This window comes from Chrysemys picta, chromosome 3, assembly GCF_011386835.1.
Source record: "Chrysemys picta bellii isolate R12L10 chromosome 3, ASM1138683v2, whole genome shotgun sequence".
NCBI classification, from domain to species: Eukaryota; Metazoa; Chordata; order Testudines; family Emydidae; genus Chrysemys; species Chrysemys picta.
The window spans coordinates 63,878,558-63,903,345 of NC_088793.1; the positions used below are offsets into that span (position 1 = coordinate 63,878,558).

General features: G+C 41.0%; 1 protein-coding gene across 2 annotated transcripts in view; it reads left to right on the forward strand.

Annotated features, from left to right (window-relative positions):
• Nucleotides 1-24,346, forward strand: part of SH3BGRL2 (SH3 domain binding glutamate rich protein like 2) — a 66,785-nt gene extending 42,439 nt beyond the window's left edge. Inside the window, exons 3-5 of one of the 2 annotated variants that reach the window (XR_010599496.1) lie at nucleotides 10,903-10,983; nucleotides 12,562-12,754; nucleotides 23,007-24,346. Coding sequence is in view for 1 of the 2 variants with exons in the window: in XM_005299608.4 (XP_005299665.1) it covers nucleotides 10,903-10,983; nucleotides 12,562-12,576 (96 nt within the window). In the remaining variant the exon portion in view is untranslated. Of the gene's footprint in view, nucleotides 1-10,902; nucleotides 10,984-12,561; nucleotides 16,468-23,006 lie in introns of those variants that run through there. The other variant, XM_005299608.4, reaches the window with a different exon arrangement.
• Nucleotides 24,347-24,788: the final 442 nt, after the last annotated feature.

A 24,788-nucleotide genomic window follows, 5' to 3' on the forward strand; every position in this document is an offset into this window, starting at 1 on the left:
AGTCAGAGGTGGGAGTAAATCCCTATTGTTCTGAATTCCATTCACAGACTCTGTCTCCTGGATCAATCTACACTTTCCTGCTGAAGTAGGAGGAAAGCAAGACAAGTAATATAACACGATAGTGGTCTCAAAGCCAGTCCTGGAAATGTTTTCTACTGAAGTAATAGGGATGTGGATATTGGTAATAAGCCACCTTTTCAAAAAAAAACAAAACAAAATACTTATAGTTTATCTGTTTAATACAGCTGTCAAGGCTGTATCCCCACTTGAACTTTAGGGTACAAATGTAGGGGCCTGCATGAAAACTTCTAAGCTTAACTACCAGCTTAGGTCTGGTTCGCTGCCACCATTTCCCAATTGGATTCCCTCCCTGGGAAGCCTTGAGAAACCTTTCACCAATTTCCTGATGAATACAGATCCAAACCCCTTGGATCTTAAAACAAGGAGAAATTAACCATCCCCCCTCCTTCCTCCCACCAACTCCTGGTGAACACAGATCCAACCCCCTTGGATCTAAAACAAGGAGAAATTATCCTTTCCCCCTCCTTCCTTTCACCAACTCCTGGTGAATACAGATCCAACCCCCTTGGATCTAAAAACAAGGAGGAATTAACCTTTCCCCCTCCTTCCTTTCACCAACTCCTGGTGAATACAGATCCAACCCCCTTGGATCTAAAAACAAGGAAAAATTAACCTTTCCCCCTCCTTCCTTTCACCAACTCCTGCTGAATACAGATCCAACCCCCTTGGATCTAAAAACAAGGAAAAATCAATCAGGTTCTTAAAAAGAAGGCTTTTAATTAAAGAAAAAGGTAAAAATCATCTCTGTAAAATTAGTATGGAGATTAACCTTACAGGGTAATCAAACTTAAAGAGCTCAGAGGACTCCCCTCTAGTCTTAGGTTCAAAGTACAGCAAACAAAGATAAACACTTTAGTAAAAGGTACATTTACAAGTTGAGAAAACAAAGGAAAACTAAGACGCCTTGCCTGGCTATTTACTTACAAGTTTGAAATAGGAGAGACTTGTTTAGAAAGATGTGGAGAACCTGGATTGATGTCTGGTCCCTCTCAGTCCCGAGAGCGAACGCACTCCCAAACAAAGAACACAAACAAAAGCCTTCCCCCCACCAAGATTTGAAAGTATCTTGTCCCCTTATTGGTCCTTTAGGTCAGATGCCAGCCAGGTTACCTGAGCTTCTTAACCCTTTACAGGGAAAAGGATTTTGGAATCTCTGGCCAGGAGGGATTTTATAGTACTGTACACAGGACAGCTGTTACCCTTCCCTTTATAGTTATGACACGCCCCCCAAATCACAGATAGTGTTGGACGTTTGGTTCCACACTGGCTGTGATTTCTTCCTGGAGTTTTAGGAGAAAACGGAGTTAATAAGACACATGTACCTTTAGACATACTACTGATTATATAAACACTAACAATATCTTTTATTCCAAGAACAATTGTTAACCAGTTAACTCTGGGAAACTTTCCCGGGAGAGTGCATCAGCCACTTTGTTAGAAGCTCCCGAAATGTGTTGTATTTCAAAATCAAAATTTTGGAGAGCTAAACTTCACCGAAGAAGTTTTTTGTTATTTTCCTTGGCGGTATGAAGCCACTGTAGCGCAGCATGGTCTGTTTGTAGTTGGAAACGCCGTCCCCAAACATATGGGCATAGCTTTTCCAGCGCGTACACAATGGCATAGCATTCCTTTTTGCTGATTGACCAATGGCTTTTCCTCTCAGACAGTTTCTTACTGAGAAACACGACAGGATGGAATTCTTTATCCGGTCCTTCCTGCATTAAAACTGCTCCCACGCCTCGCTCGGACACATCTGTGGTTACTTGGAACGGTTTGTCAAAGTCTGGGGCCCTTAGCACAGGGTCAGACATGAGTGTTGCCTTAAGCTGGTTAAAGGCCTTTTGACACTCATCAGTCCACTGAACTGCATTTGGCTGGTGCTTTCTGGTTAGGTCTGTCAGCGGGGCGGCGATTTGGCTGTAGTGGGGTACAAATCACCTATAATATCCAGCCAAGCCTAAGAAGGATTGGACCTGTTTTTTAGACTTTGGAACCGGCCACTTTTGGATAGCATCCACTTCGGCCTGTAGGGGATTTATAGTTTCTTGACCCACCTGGTGCCCCAGGTAAGTTACTTTGTTTTGGCCTATTTGACACTTTTTAACCTTAACAGTTAGTCCTGCCTGCCGGATGCGCTCGAAGACTTTTTCCAGGTGCTCCAGGTGCTCTGCCCATGAATCAGAAAAAATGGCCACATCATCAAGGTAGGCAACTGCAGATTTTCCCAATCCCGCTAGGAGACCATCTACAAGTCTTTGGAAGGTGGCGGGTGCATTTCGCAACCCGAAAGGGAGTACATTGAATTCATACACCCCTGCCTGGGTGACGAAGGCTGACCTTTCCTTAGCGGGTTCATCTAGTGGTACTTGCCAGTACCCCTTGGTTAAGTTTAAAGTAGAGATGAATTGGGCATGTCCCAATTTCTCCAATAGCTCATCTGTGCGTGGCATTGGATAGTTGTCAGGACGAGTTACAGCATTTAGCTTACGGTAGTCCACGCAAAAGCGTATTTCCCCATCTGGTTTGGGAACTAGAACCACTGGAGATGCCCATGCACTATTAGAGGGGCGGATTATACCCATCTGTAGCATGTTCTGGATCTCCCTTTGTATAGCAGTTTTGGCATGAGGTGACTCCCGGTAGGGTGGGGTTCTAATTGGGTGAGCATTACCTGTGTCAATGGAGTGGTATGCCCGTTCGGTCCGTCCTGGAGTGGCTGAGAAAATTGGTGCAAAGCTTGTGCACAGCTCCTTGATCTGCTGTCGCTGCAGATGTCCAAGGGTCGTGGAGAGGTTTACCTCTTCCACGCCACCATCCTTTTTTCCTTCGTAGTAGACAACTTTAGGCCACTCTGCGTCATCTGTTTCCTGGGCTGTAAACTGGCAAACGTTTAATTTTCTGGAATAAAAGGGCTTAAGAGAATTAACATGGTATACCTTAGGCTTTATGTTGGAGGTGGGGGAGGCTATGAGATAGTTAACAGCTCCTAGGCGCTCCTGGACCGTGAATGGTCCTTTCCACAACGCTTCCATTTTATGGGCCTGGAGCGCCTTTAAGACCATGACTTGGTCTCCTACTTTGAAGGACCATTCTCTGGAATGTTTATTATACCAGGCCTTTTGCTCTTTCTGAACATCCTTTAGGTTTTCTTTAGCAAGGGCTAAAGAGTGTCGGAGGGTGCTTTGTAGGTTGCTTACAAAGTCTAGAATGTTAGTTCCTGGAGAAGGTGTAAACCCCTCCCATTGCTGCTTCACCAACTGTAATGGCCCCTTAACCTCGCGGCCATACACAAGTTTAAATGGTGAAAACCCTAAACTGGGATGTGGTACAGCCCTGTAGGCGAAAAGTAACTGCTGCAACACTAGGTCCCAATCATTGGAGTGTTCATTTACAAATTTACGTATCATGGCCCCCAAAGTTCCATTAAACCTCTCCACCAGGCCATTGGTTTCATGGTGGTAAGGGGTGGCAACCAAGTGATTCACACCATGAGCTTCCCACAGGTTTTCCATGGTTCCTGCCAGGAAATTAGTTCCCGAATCTGTAAGGATGTTGGAGGGCCAACCTACCCTGGCAAAAATGTCTGTTAGTGCCTGGCACACACTTTTAGCCCTGGTGTTGCTTAAGGGTACTGCTTCCGGCCATCGGGTAGCAAAATTCATGAAAGTCAGTACGTACTGCTTTCCTCTGGGTGTCTTCTTTGGGAAAGGACCCAGAATATCCACAGCTACGCGCTGAAATGGGACCTCAATTATGGGTAGTGGCTGGAGAGGGGCTTTAACCTGGTCTTGGGGCTTTCCCACTCGTTGGCACACCTCAAAAGACCGGACATAATTAGCAACGTCCTTGCCCATTCCCTCCCAGTGGAAGGACTTCCCCAACCGGTCTTTGGTTCTGTTCACCCCAGAATGGCCACTGGGATGATCATGGGCTAAGCTTAAGAGCTTTACCCGATACTTAGTGGGAACTACCAACTGTCTTTGAGGATGCCAGTCTTCCTGGTGCCCACCAGAAAGAGTCTCCTTGTATAAAAGTCCTTGTTCTACAACAAACCGGGATTGGTTAGAAGAGCTGAGATGCGGTGGGGTGCTCCGCGCCGCCACCCAAGCTTTCTGAAGGCTGTCATCTGCTTCCTGCTTGGCCTGGAACTGTTCCCTTGATGCTGGAGACATCAGTTCTTCCTTGGACTGTGGACTGGGGCTTGGTCCCTCTGGAAGCGATGCAGGTGCTGGGGCTGTTTCCATTGACTGTGAACCGCTGTCCGCTGGTGCACTATGTTGTATCTCAGGCTCTGGCTGAGCCTCCTGCGTAGGGTTATCTGCTGCTTCCGCCAGGTCAGGCTCGCTGGTGCCCTCTGGCGTTGGAGTTGTAGATGGGTTTGCAAGCGCTGGACTCAGTGCTGGCAATGGTTCTGGTGCTGGTTGTGTTGCCAGTTCCGGTTCTGGGACTGGCTTTGGCTGGGTTTCGGGGATTGGATCCACTACGGCTGTTGCAGTCGTTGGCAGGGGATCCGGTTCCACCACCTTTGTTTGGGTCTCTGGTAACACAGACGGAGCCCTGGTGGACGGCTCAGGAACAGGGATGGGGGTGAAAGCTTGCTTAGCCTGGCTGCGGGTGACTATTCCCACCCTCTTGGCTAGCTTCACATGGTTGGCCAAATTTCCCCCCAGCAGCATGGGAATGGGATAATTGTCATAGACTGCAAAAGTCCACATTCCTGACCAGCCCTTGTACTGGACATGCAACGTGGCTGTAGGCAAGGTTACAGACTGTGACACGAAGGGTTGAATTGTCACTGGAGCCTCCGGGTTGATGAGTTTGGGGTCCACTAAGGATTGGTGGATAGTTGACACTTGTGCCCCAGTGTCCCGCCAAGCGATAACCTTCTTTCCGCCCACTCTCAAGATTTTCCTTCGCTCCGAGGGTATAAGAGAGGCATCTGGGTCTGGGGATCTTTGTTGTGATTGGGGTGTAATGAACTGTAATCGGTTGGGGTTCTTGGGGCAGTGAGCCTTTATATGTCCCAGTTCATTACATTTAAAACATCGCCCTGCTAAGGTATCACCGGGGCGATGTTGGTTGGTGGAGACTGGTGTGGTGGAGTGAGAAGGCGTCTGGGGTTTCCCTTGGGATGTGGGTGGGGCCTTGGGTTGTCCCCGGTGGTAAGGTTTTGTTTCGGCTTGCCCCTTCTGATATTCGCTTTAACTGCTACTAGTTTTTTTCTTTTCTGCCACCTCCACCCATTTGGCTCCAATCTCCCCCACCTCAGTTACAGTTTTGGGCTTCCTATCTAGGATGTACCTTTCTATTTCCTCAGGAACACCCTCTAAAAACTGCTCCATTTTTACTAGGGAAACCAGATCTTCCAGAGATTTAACATTTGCTCCTGACACCCAGGCATCACAATTTTTGTTAACGTGGTAGGCATGCCGGGTAAATGACACATCGGGTTTCCACTTTAGGGCTCTGAACCGCCGACAGGCATGCTCGGGTGTTAGCCCCATTCTGAGTCTGGCCTTGTTTTTAAAAAGTTCATAACTGTTCATGTGTTCCTTAGGCATTTCAGCTGCCACCTCTGCTAAGGGTCCACTGAGCTGTGGCCTCAGCTCTACCATGTACTGGTCTGGAATGATGCTGTATCCAAGGCAGGCCCTTTCAAAATTTTCTAAGAAGGCCTCAGTATCATCGCCTGCCTTATAGGTGGGGAATTTTCTGGGATGGGAAGTGGTACCTGGAGAGGGGTTGTTAGGATTGGCTGGTGCATCCTGCTTAGCCTTTGCTACTTCCAGTTCATGCTTCCTTTCTTTTTCTCTCTCCTCCATTTTCTTTTCTTTCAGCTCCATAGTTCTCTTGTGAGCCTCCTCTTTGGCTTTTTTCAGCTCCATCTCTCTTTCATGGGCCTCCTTTTTGGCTTTCTCTTCTCTTGCTCTCTGCTCTGTCTTGAGTTTTGTTAATTGAAGCAGTCTCTGATGTTTTCTTTCATTTTCTTCTGCTTCTAGTTTGGCCAGTTCTATTTTTTTTTAGCTACTTCTTTGGTAGTAATTTTCCTGTTTTCTTGTGCTGGGTCACCCCCTCTGCAGTTGACTGAAACTGGGAAGCTCTCAGCTCTGGCTGCTGCTGAGTTAACAGAGACTTTCTAACTAGCTACTCCCGAGGATGTAAAAAGAAAAAAAAAATTCAGCTTGTAAATTCCTTTTACCAGTCGTTTGCTAATTGAACCCTTCTCTTAACAAAGGACCTTGTTAAAAAAACTTAACACCTCTGCCTTCAGGCAAGGAGAGATAAGATATGCATCTACTTCCAGCTCTGCTTCCCAAGCAGCTAGAAGGGAAAAAAAATCTCACTGGCTTTTGGGTTTAAAATGATCCCACCGCTCTGCCACCATGTCAAGGCTGTATCCCCACTTGAACTTTAGGGTACAAATGTAGGGGCCTGCATGAAAACTTCTAAGCTTAACTACCAGCTTAGCTCTGGTTCGCTGCCACCATTTCCCAATTGGATTCCCTCCCTGGGAAGCCTTGAGAAACCTTTCACCAATTTCCTGGTGAATACAGATCCAAACCCCTTGGATCTTAAAACAAGGAGAAATTAACCATCCCCCCTCCTTCCTCCCACCAACTCCTGGTGAACACAGATCCAACCCCCTTGGATCTAAAACAAGGAGAAATTAACCTTTCCCCCTCCTTTCTTTCACCAACTCCTGGTGAACACAGATCCAACCCCCTTGGATCTAAAACAAGGAGAAATTAACCTTTCCCCCTCCTTTCTTTCACCAACTCCTGGTGAATACAAATCCAACCCCCTTGGATCTAAAACAAGGAGAAATTAACCTTTCCCCCTCCTTCCTTTCACCAACTCCTGGTGAACACAGATCCAACCCCCTTGGATCTAAAACAAGGAGAAATTAACCTTTCCCCCTCCTTTCTTTCACCAACTCCTGGTGAATACAAATCCAACCCCCTTGGATCTAAAACAAGGAGAAATTAACCTTTCCCCCTCCTTCCTTTCACCAACTCCTGGTGAATACAGATCCAACCCCCTTGGATCTAAAAACAAGGAGAAATTAACCTTTCCCCCTCCTTCCTTTCACCAACTCCTGGTGAATACAGATCCAACCCCCTTGGATCTAAAAACAAGGAAAAATCAATCAGGTTCTTAAAAAGAAGGCTTTTAATTAAAGAAAAAGGTAAAAATCATCTCTGTAAAATTAGTATGGAGATTAACCTTACAGAGTAATCAAACTTAGTACTTTAACTCCTCCTGAGGGTGAAAGCAAACAACTGTCCTAGATAACTTCCCATTAGCCAAACTTAAATGAAATAATTTATTAGAAATTTGCATCACAAATAAAGAAAAACATTGAATTGAGAGATGAGTAGAAATAAAGAAGCATGCTTACATGGATCCTGAATAAAAGGAAAGTGTCACTAGACATAAAGTTTAGTTATAGAATATTGAATTACCTCGGCCTACAGCATTGCAGAAAACATTCTTTACCACAGCCCAAAGCTTTCCGCCTACACCAGTCATGTGTTCGAGTCTCTTGTACCAGAGAGCATCTGGATAAAATTGTGCACTTTCACATAGCTGTACAATGACCATTAACTTCAGTGGTGTTATGCGCTCTCTCTCTCTCTCTCTCTCTCTCTCTCTCTCTCTTATATATATATAACAGTAGCTATATATGTTCAGTCAGAATACATTTTTATTTTAGTTGAAGGGAAAGAACAAACAAGAAATGACAGAAGTAAAGTCTTCATGAGATAACAAATTACATTTTCCTCTAAAATGCTTCCCCAAATCTATCTCACGAAATGATAGCCACCCTCTGAAGACAGCAGACTCCTAGATGCCTACAAATTTGGTAGAAAAAAAAATAGAAACAAGTTATGCAGTGGCCTTAGCTGATCTGTAATTCAGGATGAAGCTAGTTGTTATGGACCTGATTTTAACACCTCCCCCCATCTAAATTCCTTGGAAAAAAATGAATTTTGCATGCCCTCATCCCAGGCAATCTGTATGGGAAGTCTTGTAAAAAACAGAAATGGAATTTTAAAGTTGGGGTGTCTTGAAAATTGAGGTGAAGAGAAATGTGACACATAGTTTGGCTCATAATGGTTGCAATCCAGCAAAGCATTCAAGCACATGCTTAACTCTAAGCACCTGAGAAGGCTTTTTGAAATAAATTGGACTACCAATGTGTTTAAATCTAAGCATGTTCTTGAGTATTTTGCTGCATCAGGGCCAGTATCCCCAGACAATGACCTAAAAACTCCAGATTTGTTTTGTTGGCCTTGCTGTGAAAATACTTAAGTGTTTTGTTTGACCTTTGTTGGCTTTATTTGTTTTGGGGGTGTTGGAGGAAACTGGGGAAGATACATTAACAGCTACTATGGTGAAGCAAGGAAGGGGTTAACTGGATGCTCGTAAATACAGGATTATAAAAAGTCAGTGGAATGCTGTCAGAAGGGTTCTGAAGGAGTCTTCTTCAGCAATTAGCCGATTGGTCGGCTGTAGCGATCATTTGCCATTTGTCCGTTTCTGTGCAGCCACAAGGGCTTGATGGGCCAAGAGTCCAATGTCGGAACAGACTTGATGCACCCATGTAATAGAGGGTCTGCCTCTGGGCCACATCCACCCCTCGGGTGGTGGAAGAGAAGTGATGAATATGGTGCTCAAGTGAGAGAACTGAAGATGAGTATGTTGAGTGGCTGAGACGTGGGTGTATGGAGACATGGATGCTGTGCATGTTAGGATTCGGTGTTAGAGGTGGGCTAGTAGATTTTTTTTTATCTGGGCTGAGAAGTTTTTGGAGACTCCTTCAAAGCTGAGCTAAGTAAACAATGCAGTGTGTATTTGTGATCATTCAGTATCATAAAGGGATTTATCCCAAATCCTACTGTGTTTATACTTTTGATTTTTGGAGTAACTGGTAGCTAAGAAATATGAGAATAGTAAATTCTGCTTGGCACATGCATTGTGCTTTATTTTTGAAATATGATGTATAGACATTAGGTATTCTACCAGCCTTGTGTCCAACTCATAAGTAGTTAGATAAACATTGGTATTCCCATTTTCTAGATTTAGGTGGGAGGGATGGAAGCTGTACAAGATATTAAGTTGATTGCCCTCGGTCACACTGCAGCTCTGGAACAGAGCCACAGAACTTCCTGACTCCCAGTCTTGTGCCAAATCTGTTAACTAGACCACCCACAGATTTTAAGGTGAGGTCAAGAGCTATGTGGTGGATAGACAAGAGTGGAGAGCTGTACATTCATCAGAAGCTCGAGGAGTGCTCGGCCTTTGACCTACTAAAAAATTAATTTAACTTAATAGGTTAAAGAGTTAGTTATACACCACGTGTTGATTTATCACACACCCATAACTTCAATTTTCATAAATCTGCAGAACCATTTTAAATCAGCACAGTTTTCTTTGTAAGTCTGCTTTAAATCCCCTGGCTCTTTACTTATTGCTAGGGTTGCCAACATTGTATTTCAAAAATAAGGGACTGTTTCCTTAGCAACCCTGCTCCACTCCTGCTCCTGATGTTATCATTATTATTATTAATAATAATTAGTACTCACCCACGTTTGCCAGGGGTATTTCTTGCTGCTTTTTGCAGCACTCAGCAACTCCAGATCTTGTACAGAAATGAAAAAATAAGGGACATCCCTTGTAATAAGGGACTGTTGGCAACCCTACTTGCTGTTCTTCAGATCTGTCTTTGTTCTATTGCCTAAACAAGATCAAAGGCGCCACAAGACAGTTCATGAATGGTTCCCCTGTAGTATCAATTCGTACATAGTCAGGGAAAACGATAATGACCTACGGAATAGATCTGTGCTATAGTAGAAACTTGTTTATTGGCCAAATCTGAAAATATGTTATCACTTATTTTTCTAAAAGGATACAGTAATTTCATACTGTCTAAATTACTGGCTAATGATTGCTGGTTTCAAAGGGTAGAGTGTTTAGGTATCTGTTCCATGAGAAAAGGATTGTTCAAGGAGTTGAGCTGATAAATATGAAATTCAGCAAGGGCCAATTTTTAAAAGGTATTTAGGTGCCTCAAGATGCAGATTGAAAATCCCACTAGGAACCTATCAGCATCTTTAGGTGCTTATATATCTTTAAAAAGCTGGCCCCAAGAACCTTTCAGACATTTCTTGTATATGCAAATTAATACTGATTTTAAAAAACGAACAAACATAAGGAAGTACTTCTTCACACAACACAGAGTCAGCCTGTGGACCTCGTTGCCAGGGGATGTTTGAAGTCCAAAAGCATAAATCATAATAATAAATCATAATTGAATCTGGGTTCAAAAAATAATTCGATCCTTTCATCAATGGCTATTAGCCAAGATAGTCAGGGACGCAACCCTATGCTCCAGGTGTCCCTAAACCCCCAAATGCCAGAAATTGGGACTGGACTACAGGAATAGATCACTCAAAATTGCCCCTTTCTGTTTATTCCCTCTGAAACATCTGATATTGTCCACTGTCAGAGGCAGGATACTGCACTGGATGGATCATTCATTTGGCCATTCAGATGCTGGAGGCTTTAGTTGATATCTGAAGGAAATGGAAAACTACAGAGAACCTAAATGAGAAATTGAACTCTTCCACTGGGTCTGGAATTCTAATTACATTTAGAATAATTGTCAGGTTATACAGCAGAACATGAGCAAGTATTTGACTGTTTTCCCAAGCATAGCTACAGATCAACCAGAGCTTTGATAGCATAGAATATAAAAATATAATGTGGAAAAACACCTTTTGAAATGTTAAATAATCTTTTCTCCTCTCTTTTCTCTAGGATTATGATTGCTTTTTTGAAGCAAAGGAAAACAACACGGTCTTCTCCTTTCTAGGGCTGAAACCTAGGTTGGCATCAAAGGTGAATATTGCATTTACAGACCTTTATGACTCCTCCTGCGATCTTCAGCTTGAATTTGCTTTGAGAGAAGTTGAGAGGTCAGCATGTCCATGCTGAAGCTCCTCTCTCTCTCTCTCTCTCTCTCTCTCTCCTTGCCAATATTCTACTAGTGAGCTATGTGAAATTGGAACAATAAACAGAAAAGCATTTTAGACCAAACAAAATCTTACCTGTTTTAATTTCTGATATCGAATAGAAGCTATAATTATCTTCTGCCAATTGCACATTAAAGGCAAAATTCTGCTGTTGTTACACCAGTGTAAATCCAAAGTGACTCCATTAGAGGGAGTCAGATTTCAGAGGGGCTGTTCTGGATTTACACTGGTGTATCAGCAGAACTTAGCCCTTAATCAATGACGTAAGTGCAGCTAAGGATGCAAAAACATCTTTGTCTTGCTTTGGAAATATTAGTCTGAGAAAATAGCTAACATTGGTCAACATTTGGTCAGTAGGTGTTTAAAAAAATCACTTAACTGATTCAGGATGTTGGTGAAACCACTTGATTATAGCAATTCCTTATGGGACAGTTAAAACTTGGAGGAAGTATGTATGTAGCAGGAAGTGAATAGGACGCATGGCACCAGTCAGTTGCAGTTAGCTTCTCTATTGAATAGACAATATAATTCCTGATATAGTACTGCTTTACCTGTTGTGATCCTGGACTATCTCATTGTCTCACTGTATGAGATCCTTTGTGCAATGGGCCAAACAGCTGGGCAAGTTTCTTTCCCCCTCGGATCCTTTGAATTTATTCTCCTCTTGCCACAAGTGCTATGTCAGGGCCAAATCCTGGCCCATGGCTTTCTATGAATAAATAAATCTCCATAAAGGAGGATTCCTTTCTTCTAGAGACTTGTTATTCCTGAATACTGTGCACTGTACAGGGGGTGAGGACGTGCAGAAGGAGATTCCTCTGGCAGCCACCTCTTTGGTTTTCCTTGCTCCCTACCTTCAAGCCAGGGTCCCAGGAAAAAGATTCCCTTCTGGCCCCCAAATCAGAAACAGCAGCTGCTTGTTGCTGTGTTATTGGAAAGCAACCTGTTGCAGGCCTGGAGAAGAGTGTGCATGTGAATTCCTCCAGAACAGTATGTGAATGATCTAGTTTTAAAATGTGAGGCAAGAATGCAGCTGGCCGTCGACTAAACTTTTAAAATGACCAGACAGGCTGGCAAGCATACAAAATAAATGAACATTAATGTTATGGTGTTGCTAGGTTCTTGCAGTTATACAGTGATCTTGGGTGTTACTTATAATAAAAGTGGGTAACGATTTCAGACAGAAGTATGATCTTCCAGTTGTTGCTGTCCCTTAGATATTGCATGGGAATGCTCAGGTACTGTATTTGGTGTGGAAAATTTCAGTTGTAATTGCAAATGCACAGTCCTCTAATTTGATATTTGGAAGGTATATTTGTTCATCCAGTTATACTTGTATGAACAAATATGAGTTCAAGCTGTAATAAGTATCCCCAGACCCAAAGAAGAATAAAGAACTACACAGTTAGTTGATTTTTGTCCTCCCCCTCCCTCTTTTAAACAGGAGTCAGAACCCTAGAAAAATTCTTTGAAGATTCAACAAGCACATCTGGATGAAAACCTTGTTCAGCACATGACTGCTTTCCTAATGGATCACTGTGATAAAAAGCCAATGCGAATCATCAATATTTTGCTTGCCATGGAAGAGGTGCTTTCCAAAGGTGTGAAATTAATGTGTACACAAAATGGGATAAAGGGTGAGATGATACTCCTTTTTTAAAAAAAATGCCCACTCTTGATGTTTCACATTTGTCTATAGATTACATTTTCACTGGCTTTGGTATTCTAGCAAATAATCTGTTTAATTCCAGGATGTTGAGGAATGGAAGTGTAAAATCTGTATGGTCATGGAAGGGGATCTGGCAAGAATGTGAATCCTTTATAAGTCTTCAGCTACTGCAGTCTGGATAAAATTAGTTTATCATGACAGTTATAGTTTTGATGGTTAATAGAAAGTGGTGCTAGTTATGATACAGAAGATGAAAAACAGCATGAAGAACTTGGTTTATGCCAAAAACTGCAGATTTCTGCTCAGTATATTTACTGTGCTGTCTATGCTAGAACATGTTTATAGCAATATATGTGGGCTACTAAGCTCTCTCATAAAAAATTCACATTACAATTGGCTGTTAAAAAACAGTGGTTAATGGGGAGGGGAGAGAACTCAAACTGATGCTATCTTGACATCTATGGGTTCTCCCCCCCCCCCCCCCCCACTGCAATAAAATTGGTCTGTTGATGTGTTTGAAAACAATTGTTTTGCTGGCAAGTACACTTTAACATGTGAGGTGCGTGTCAAACTCGTGCGTATAGCAGTTGAAAAGACATCATACAAAGCCATTACATAATATCTGTTATTTGGGTATGACTTTCCACCTCAAATTTTAGAGCTCATCATTTGGCTGTTTTAAAAGATTTCCAAAGTTATGGGGCTAATTCTGCTTCCCTTAATCACTTTCAATAGAATTCAACTCTACCATTAGCCCCATTGATGTTGGTAGAACTACTTCTAGAGGTAGGGCTCGATCTTGCAAATAACTTAAACACAGCAGTTGTCCTCATGATTTGAAGGTGAAATCTGTTAGACAATGGCATTGCTCACATGCTTAAAGTAAAGCTTGTGTATAAATGCTTTGCTGGATAAGGCCACAGTATCTGACCCCTTGCATCAGTTACTATTCAGTGTGAATAAGGGAAGCAGAAACTGCCCTGGGGATTACCCTGATGTAGCAGAGCCCAGTTTGGCTATGTATGACTTAACTATTTTTAAAAAATTGAAATTTTGAGAGTAGACTGTTTAGCAAATGGATTGTCTGTAATCTAGTCTAATTGCGTTTAGCAATGGGAATCCCTTTGCCCTGTTAAAATAACAGCTATTGAACTTCATAAATGTAGCTTCTGCTCAACTATGGCAGCTTTCTTCCAAAACAATTTGATGGTCATTTGACTGTGCTATTCCAGTAAGTATTCTGGCTTTGCTGGGCAAATGGCATATGGCCGCTAAGTGTGGGGGGGCAGCTTTCCTGCAGTCACCGGAATGCCTGGGCTATATTTGGTGGTGGCTAAGACGCCTGTCAGATACCTGTGTGCTGGAAGACTGTTTTTTCTCGTAAGCATGCAAGTGAGCACACAGGTGACCCACTCTCGATATAGTGACTCTCCTATGTGTAACAATTTCCATATGCTACTATAACAAGTACAGTAGTTTGTGAAATTGGAAGACTGCTGACTCAGGTCAGATGTGAATAGAGGCACAGGGATAATTCTGCAGGACTGACATCCATAGCTCTGTCAACTGTTACTGCTTTGTGAAGAGAGGTGGTTTCCCTTCACTTAATTAGCATTGTCTCAGTTTACACATACTCCACTGAGAACTCTGCTGGCTGTGTTTGTATTAAAAAGAAAATGCTAAAAATTACATGAGTGGAATTTTGTGAACCGAATTCTGCTTTTGATCTTCTCATGCTGCTCCTATTGAAGTAAAAGGAGCCACACTCCTACACTGAGCAGAATTTTGTTCTGTTGTTATTTTCATCAGCCCCTGCTCTGGATTCCTCTCCTGGGGGTGCTGTAGCCAAGGTTTTCAAATAGAAATATATTTTTTTAAAATAGTAATATGTTGCCTATGATAAAAGTTGTGTTCATAGTTTTATAATCACATATTTTATGGGGTCTTAACTTCACTGTACAAATGGATTTGGCAAATCGGATCTGAGCCAGAGATCCATTTTGTTAAAGTTAACAAAATTCTGGACAACTGTTAATCTGAGTGCAAGAAATTGTCATCCCCTTGCAGTGTTAAGTAAATGAAATTTACATAGTTGCACAGTAAAACAGAGAGAAGCCATCCTGGATTATGCACATACTTGATTTGTTGTACATTCAGAGAATTATGTAAGGTCCCAATTCTGAGGAAGTTTATGCATATGATTAACATCATTGGGTGAAATCCCAGCCCCATTAAAGTCAATAACAAAACTTCTGTTGATTTCACTGAGGCCAGAATTTCACTCATTGAGTTTAACAGAACTCCTCCTGTGTTTAAATGTCCACATGTTTTAGGTCTAAAATTATAATTGAACAGAAAACCAGTATCATTATTACTGTTAGGTAAAAGGGCTTCTTTAAAAAGATTAGTTGTGGACACTATTTATCTGGAAGACAAGAATAACTCCAAAAATGTCCATTTTGCTTGCACAGATTGGCATTATAAACCCATTTAGAGAAGTAATTTTCTTTTGATCTTTTTTAAAGCTGTAAGTTGCTTTAATTTGAGTTTTTTCATTGAGTTAAAGCCTTATTTTTTTAATTATTATGTAGCCTTTTAGTTTGTTACAAAAATTGACCTGGATTTCTTTTTAACCAGTTTTATAGTTATGAAATTTGTTAAAAACTAATTAGTTTTAACTGGAAAGCTTTGTTGAAGGTAGATGCAGTAGCTGAAACAAATGCCAAGTTTATTAATTTTTTAAAATAGCATAAAAAGTTACATCAAAGAAACAATGGGCTAGAATCTGACCCGATGCCAGTAGTTACCCCAGTTTAAACACAGGCAGAAAATCAAAATCAGGTCTAATGCGAATTAAACCTCAAAACTGTGTATACAGCTAAAGCTGCCATTAAATAAATGGGAATTTGGTTTTGCAAGGAATGTAAGCTCAGGCTTTAAAGTCAAATTCTATCCGCCGACGTGTGTGAATGATTCCTGTACACTTCAGTGACAGACCTTGTGTATGCACCAAGGCAAGAATCTGGCCCTTACAATGAACCATTAGAGATCCCTTTTGCTTTGGCTACCTTGTAAAAACTCAATGCCATCCACTTCACTAGCTATCACTTACTACAAGAACTGTAATCAAGAGAAAATGTTTGAATTGGGAGGGTGTGCACACAGCCACTGAACCAGTGGTTTTAGTAGGTATGTTTGTTGTATTGTAACAAATGAGAGGTGCCACAAAGCACTGGAGAGTGTCTTGGCTGAAGTAGGACTGTTACTACAGAAGCTTATTTTTTTTATATATATATATATATATATATATATATATATATAAGAGAGTGTGTGTGTGTGTTTTGGTTCCAAGAATAAGAATTTTAATAGGGTTGAATCAGTCTGATAAACTTTTAAACATCTTGTACTTTCTTTTAATTTAAAGAGTAAAACATTTTAAAATAACCTTGCTTTTGATGATTCAGGTCAAAGGCCAAGACTTTGAAAAATAGAAGCCTAAGTTAACCTCCTGAATCTACTTGTAATGTAAAATAAATGGCCTGATTTGCAAAAGTGCTGGCCTCACCCAGCAGCTCACATTAGAGTCACTGGGAGTTGCTAAGTATTTAGCAGCTCATAGAATCAGATCATTTTGTTTAGGAGTCTCATTTTTTGACATGATTTTCAAAAATAGGGGCCTAATATTTGTTAGTGCTGCTGGCCACAGAACTGTTTTAACTATTGTTTTCAACTGGTAGTGACAGAGGTGGTTTGATTTAACAATAAAGACTCTTAAAGATGGTTGTTAGATGTTACATTTCTGGGGTGCGGTTTTTCCTTGATTTGCTTAGCCAAGAAGTGCTAAATCCTGCTAGTCTTATTTGCTTGACTAGTTCCACAGATTTCATTAGAACTATTTACATGAACAATGCAAGGAGGATTTGGCCTGTGATTATTTTCATGTGTCTAGAATAAAAATAGTAGAAATTGGAAAGAGAAAAGAAAGCCTAATAGATCAGCTAGAGCAGTGGGTCTCAAACTTTTTTTACTGGCGACCCCTTTTACATAGCAAGCCTCTGAGTGCAACCTGCCCCCCCCCCCACCCCTTATAAATTAAAAACACATTTTTATATATTTTACACCATTCTAAATGCTGGAGGCAAAGTGAGGTTTGGGGTGGAGGCTGACAGCTTGCGACCCCCCCATGTAATACCTCACGATCCCCTGAGGGGTCCCAACCCCCAGTTTGAGAATCTCTGAGCTAGAGCATTCCCTGACCTTGGGTATTCTACCACTGCACAAAGTCTGTAGTTCAAACTGTTCCTGTAACATTCCTGGACATCACAAATACAGAACTGATGCTCCCTTTGATAACATAAATGTTCTACATGGATTTGGGGAAGGAGGAAAAGTACAATTTGAGCATATTCTAGACAGTCTAAAAATTATTTTTTAAAATTATCTTAATTAAATTATATACTACACCAGGGGTCGGCAACCTTGCAGAAGTGGTGTGCCGAGTCTTCATTTATTCACTCTAATTTAAGGTTTCACATGCCAGTAATACATTTTAATGTTTTTAGAAGATCTCTTTCTATAAGTCTATAAATGTAACTAAACTATTGTATGTAAAGTAAATAAGATTTTTAAAATGTTTAAGAAACTTCATTTTACAATTAAATTAAAATGCAGAGCCCCCTGGACCGGTGGCCAGGACCCAGGCAGTGTGAGTGCCATTGAAAATCAGCTCGCGTGCCGCCTTTGGCATGTGTGCCATAGGTTGCCTACCCCTGTACTACACCATCTCATAAATAATGGCTGAATTCAAGGAAATCATCAGAACCCTGCAGTAAAATATGCCAAAGAAATCAGTGAAATAACACAGTTAATTCACATACAGTTCCGTTTGGCTGCAGCCTACTAGTCTGCCTGAATCAGCCCATGATGGATAGGAGCATCACAGTACTGTCGTAGCTTCCAGCAGAAGGATGAGGCCTGTCCTGCAAGATTCTGAGCACCCTCTATTCCTATTGCCTTACGAGGTAATCACAATGTCCCGAATACTTTCAGGAACAAGCCCTAGCCCCAAAGTGTTAAATAGGAGCAATTCATTAGCTTGTGGTGTTCATTTTAAGTACTGGATTCATTCATATGAGTGCCAAGGGAGTTGGGGCAGATCTTCAGTTGGTGTCATTGGTCATAGCTCCATTGAAGCCTGTGGAACTATGACAATTGATACCATCTGAAGATCTGCACCCATGTTCTAAATTTTCATGAGCAGTGGGGTTTTTTTACATATCTATATTTAATGTATAAAACTAGGTTTCCTTAGGCTTATCTGAAATAAATGTAACCTACTGTTTTGACTGGGGCACTTTCTGGTGTTCCGTATAAGATATTAAGCTAAGAGTCTAAATTGGTGTAATTTACTCTGTAAGGGGCTGACAAAAGGTGCAAGTTGCATCATTTGCAGCTCCCTTAGAGCCATTCTCTATCATGCAATTTACACCTCCCTTCCTCTCCTCCAAAATTGCCTCATTATCTTTGGCATAAACATTGCCATGAACACTGTACTAATTTGTAGATTCCTATAGCCAATGTAGAGAAGTATTATCCTCGGATAAGGGAAATAAGAGGTCTCAGGCACACAGGGAAGTCAAGTGTGCAAAGGCAATGCTACCCATACGGTAAAATGGGCCAGTTCCTCAACTGGTGTAAGCACGGAGAACTCCTCTGAAGTAAATGGAGCTTTATCAATTTACACTAGCTGAGGATTTGGACTGGAACAAGTATGTCTAAATAGCAAGACTGGAAGGAGGTTATGATTCAGTGTATCAGATTTGCTGTATGTACCATTGAGCAGAAACAACCAGATTTTGCTGAAGGGATGAAAATTAATCTAGGTTTGCAGAGTAGCTTGACCAGATGTCCCCTCTTATTCCCACATGTAGTATCTTTTCTTCCACTTAACATATGCATGCTTTCAAATCATAAACCTACTAAAATATAATTCTGTACACAGAGGTGCCATGCATTGAATTCATTTAGCTTAATCACCACATATGATTCCTCTCTGATTGCTTTCATACCTTCATACCTCCTGAACATTGTGTGTGCTCTCCAGGGCATGTGCACTAAGGGTGTCTAATATCTTTACATTATGCCTGTAGAAAGCTTTTTCTCCAGGACAGGGCTGACAGTTACCTGCAGTGTCCCCCAGGTGTTGACGACTCATTTAGTCTGTTTTACTCATCAAAGATCGCCATTGAATAAAAAATAATTTTCTTCCATCAGCTGCAAAATTTACACGAAAATCTTTTAAATAAAAATATCAGGCAGCAAAATACTCAATTCATCTCAGTTTGTACTCATTTTTTAAATAGCTTCCCCAGTTCCTATCTCGGTGGTGAGGGATGTCTCCTGGATTGCAACTTTAGCTTTATTTTCTAAGATAAGTCAATGGAAGGACTCTTGATGTTAATTTCATGGGCATTCGATTAGACCCATAGTGAAGTTAGATTTTCACTTACTTATGTTTGTCATACATGTATATTACAGTAAAAAACATCTGTGACTTATTTAGTGTTATGGCTCTTAACTTTATTATAAACCAGTTACTTTCATAAATTGCTACCAGCGTACATAGTTCAAGTCCACAGTGAATTAACGCTACACAATTTAATAGAGCTAAAATCAACAGGGTTCTATAGACCTTACTCTAAAGATTGTCATGAAATGCCATGTATTTGTGTATTTATTTCATAAACACATACATACTAGCCAGAGCAGTAAACCACTTAGGGTACGTCTATACTACCTGCCGGATCGGCGGATAGTGTTGGATGTATCGGGAATCGATTTATCACATCTTGTCTGCACACAATAAATCGAACCATGAATCGATGCCCATACTCCACCTCAGCAGGAGGAGTAAGCGGAGTCGACAGGGGAGCCGCAGCAGTCGACTCACCGCCATGAGGATGGCCAGATAAGTCGAACCAAGATACTTAGACTTCAGCTATGCGAATAGTGTAGCTGAAGTTGCGTATCTTAGTTCGAACCCTCCCACTAGTGTTGCCCAGCCTTAGATTCTCACATGAAAGCGAGGCAGAAGTGAAGGTCAGGAGCAAAACCCTGGTGAAATGTCTTCCATCCCCAGCTGCTGGATTGTCCCAGAAGCTAGCGTGGGGGCTCCACCCTTCATATTAGCCTCAGACTTCTTGGTGCCTGATAAGCATGAAGTCCCCAACTCCCAGAACTATATCAGTTTCCATTTGAAATATTATTTCTACAATGATAAGTGCTAGAACCTTAAATTGATGCTGTCTTTTTGAAAAGAAAGCTTAAGTTCTGCAGTAATGGCCCCCACGATTGCCATGGAAGATTTCCTTCTCTCTGCTGTGTGTACAAGTGTATTTCTCATGCCCTGCTCCAAGCGCATAAATAACAGGGAGTGAAATATACAGCACACTGATTCTAGGGTATAGGCCTTCCCCAAAGCTTCTGCAATTCCAATTCTGGCTATTTAAAATATTTATCATAAGCAGGTAAACAGTAGATGCCATCATTATATAGCATTATACATTTCTTAGACGCTCTGGTTACCTTCTCCAGAAATGAGGAAGAGTTCTCTGAAGCTCAAAAGCTTGTCCCATCCACCAACAGAAGTTGGTCCAATAAAAGATATCTCACCTACCTTGTCTCTATCATCAGACATTAATATACTGGGCTTGACTATCCTCTCACTCAGTGGTGTACATCAGAAGTAATTCCATTGAAGTTGCTAGACTTCCACCAGTATAAACTGGTGTGAAAAGACAATCAGAGGCAGTAGTCTTTGTGTTTAAAGCAGCTTCCAGAAACCCAAATGGGTTAACTTTGAAACAAAGGATTAAATGGTTAATCCAACCGACTATTGGGAGAAGTGGTTTTCATACAAAGGAATATGATTTAAGCAATTTTCTTTCTGTTATTTAGATGTTTTAGTAATCTGAAAAACAGAACTCTGTTTTTAGACAAGTCATAGGAAATCTTTGTGACTTGAGAGAAAGCTTCTCTCTTTTTCAAACCTCATCCTCTAAAAACTACTTTATAATGTAGTATAGTCTAGCAGTCAATTAGTGAAATACTGAGCTTTTACAGTTAATTTTCTTGGTAGTCTGTTCAAAACAATCCTGATTAAAAAACAACAACATGCTGTTGTCTATTAACTTAAATTGTAGGATTCTATTTCAGGACTCTGCCTTCTGTTACCTGTAAGAACAGTGCTATTTTACGGTTTCAAAGCACTTTTTAAATTCAAAGGTAAAAATAGCAATTCTCAACATCAGTCAAATTAAAAAATGACTTCAGTCCTATAGCATTCTGTCTCCGTTTATTTTATTTCGGACCAGGTTTTCAGAAAAGGCTCAATTTAGTTTCTGATCTTGAATGCACAATTTTGCATGTGGCATACCTTGAGTTTAATTCTGGGCAAGTGATATGTTAGGGCTTGAGTAAAATTGGCCCAGTTGAAGCCAATGGAAACTACCATTAATCTTAGTAGAGTCAGGATATCACTCCATGTTTTGAAAAGCTGATCCTTTGCTGGCTCATCAGCACTCTGTTGACTGTCTCACTGCAGAGCAGAACAAGGAGAGAAGCCAGCCACCAAGGCTACTACAGTAGAACCTCAGAATTACAAACATCTTGGGAATGGAGGTTGTTCATTGAAATGTTTGTAACAACTGATCATTGACTTAATACAACTTTGAAATTTTACTATACAGAAGAAAAATGCTGCTTTTAACCATCTTAATTTAAATGAAATATGCACAGAAACCCTTTCCTTACCTTGTCAAATTTTTTAAAAGCTTCTCTTTTATTAGTTTAACACAGTACTGTACTGTATTTGCTTTTTTGTGTCTGCTGCCTGATTGCATACTCCAGGTTCCAAATGAGGTATGGGGTTGACCAGTCCGTTTGTTACTCTGAGGTTCTACTGTTTTATCAGCAGCACCACCTTACTAACGCACACAACTGCAGGCAGGATTCAAGAAGCAACAGGAAGAGAGCCCAAAGCAGGGAAACTTGAGAGGAGAAAAGGTGCAGGCAATTACTCAATAGGCAGCAAGAAATAATCCGAGAGAGAGAATGGCAGGGAGGAAAATCAAGATCGGGGTGGGGGAAGGTTAGCCAAAGGAGGGCACCGACTGAAGGTGGAGAATGGAACAGAAACAGAGCAGAGTGAAGAAAGAAAGGGATGGATGAATGGAGAGAGCTTTGGAGTGGTGGAGGAAGAAGTGCAGAAAAGTTCATTGGAGGGAAAGCACTGGGAGATTGAAGAGTGAGGCAGTGAAGGAAAGTAGAGAGGAGACCAAAAACTAAGCTAATTTATTCTATAGAAAGCAGAGTGCCAAACTGTCACTAAAACATACTCTCATAATGTATTTGATTTGTAGGTGGGCATGTACTTCAGTGACATGTGAGGGATTTAGGACACCTAGTTGTGGATAAACGGTGGTCATTAAAGCCTGGTGTTTGTCTATGGGGTACAAGATATGGTCTGACAAGTGCATTTTAAGCATCACACAGCAGGGATACTGCCTTTTTGAACACTTTCATATGTATATGTGGCATTTGGGGGTTTGGGCCATTTATGATCTTTATACAATATAACTTGTTGCATTGACAATTTATGCTAATCCAGAATTCCAAATACACACCAGAAAATGTAGGTTCTGCCTGTGCACGTATGCATTTGTTTTGAAGTGTCTTTAGCTTCTACAATGGAAAAAGTTGTATTAAACTCTTGAAGAGTTTCTAAGGATGCCAACAATGCTTTTCCCCCTTTTTTTGACACCTTTCCATTGCTCAGATGACTACAGACCAGCAAGTAATAGCAACATTATGATACTTTGTTTTATTTTCTGTCCCTTTCCTAATATACTGTTAGCCTTTTAGAACACTGCTGTGTATTAAGCTGAAGTTTTCAGAGAACTATCCCCAGTGACTCCAAAAATCTCTTTTGAGTGGTAACAGCTAATTTAGACCCCATCATTATATATGTATAGTTGGGATTATTTTTCCCCAGTGTGCATTATTTTTGTACTTATCAATGTTGAGTTTCAGCTGCCATTTCCACCCCTCCCCCATCACCCAATTTTGTGAGATTCCTTTGTAACTCTTGTTAGTCAGCTTTGGACTTAACTATTTTGAATAACTAACTGCATCATCTGTAAACTGTTTATTCCCTTTTCCAGATAATTCATAAATATGATGAAGAGCACAGGTCTCCATACAGATCCTTGGGGGATCCCCCACTGTTTTCCTTTCTCCATTTGTGAAAACTGACCATTTGTTCTTACCCTGTATTTCCTTGTAGTACCCTTCTACATACAGAAATGACACGGCTCCCGCAACTCTGCAGATATTATAGTGGCACTCTTTCTGGATCAGATTGTCTGTTGGTGTAAGTCTGCATAGCTTTTCTGATGTGAATTTACATCAGTTTACACCAACCCAGAATCTAGCAGTGTCTCTCTCACAGCTAGGTTTTGCAAACTCATTTCTATACTATAAAATGTCAGTGTTGTGGATTACTAGGGCAGCCAATTCCAGTCATGTGTACAACTGCACAATAAACAGCAATGAGCACTTCATGATCACTGCCTAACAAGGACAATGAGCTGCTTCCAACTGGATCCATGGGCAAGTGAGTCATTTTCCCGGCAAGCAATCGTTGAAGGATTAAGAAACATAATAAGCAATATTAGAAATATAAAGAACTGTTATGTTGTCTGCATCCATCTGATCACAATGTCACACTTATAAGTGAAACTGCAATAAATGACATTTGCTGAAGATAAGTTTGCTCTAGTGCCAGATAGAGATTTCTTTTTAGTTTGTTAATGCATTGACTGTTAGCCACTTTCTTAGTTAGTGGAATATTGATATCTCACACCTGTCTTGTAGGAAGTGAGTAGTTAGCAGGTTTGATGACCAATGTGAACACTCCCCAGAAAATGGCAAGGGCAGCCAATTCCTTTTCTAGTGACAGTGCCAGCTGTCCTCAAAAGGTGAAGTTGCAAGAATCCCAGAAATGTAATCCTTTCCAATAACTCTGTTTGTGGTAGGTGCAAGCACAGTCCCACCAGGTTGGACCCAAGTCTTACAGCACATACAACCCACCCCCTCTCATTCAGTGTTTTTAAAATCTGTTCTGTGAAGTAAACAACCATGTGTGAACGGTGACATTTACAGCTCTTCCCACTGATAGTGCAGTGCTGTCATAACACCACCCATGGCTCTGAAAGTCCATTAGTTTACTCACTGTGCTAGGAATGGAGAAGTCCTTTTCATTTTGGCTAGTGTTAACTTTACATGTGTTTTTTTTTTTAAATAGCCTGTATTCCTTCTGTATAAAGGGATTGTGTACCATAACTTTCTGTACATAGTACTCTCATCTGAAACACTGCTATATATATATATATATGCAACTGATAATTACACTTAAATGTGATACCAACAGTGTACTGATGTGTTCAAATATAAGTTTTATAATTTAAATTGTCTAATTAAAGCTATGTCTGCAGTTCTCTTATTTGTGTCAAATTTCTTTGCCAATTGACGCTTACTGTTCTCTTATTGCTATTGACACATGACAATCTCTGCTAAATGCAAAGAATTCTAGTGGAGTAAGTCTCCCTATTTATTGTGCTGGCACTAACTCCCATCTGTCATTTCAGGTCATCTTGAAAATGGCTTGTGAATTTGTTTGTTTTTCAGGTCTGCTGCTGATATTAATTATATAATCTTCTGCAAGGTAGATGCTTTTGAACTAACAAGTTTTTTCTTTTAAAAAACAAACAAACCCCTCTCAACATTAAAAATAAATTGGCAGAAACTGACTTGGTGAACAGCTTTCACAAAGCAATTTAAAATGAGTTGTTAAGATGAAGTGATCTTCAGAAGTATTTTGAGTATCCAGCTTGTATGTCAAAGCTGCTCTGCAAAGTAAATATAGCCATGTGTGAGGAGTGTTT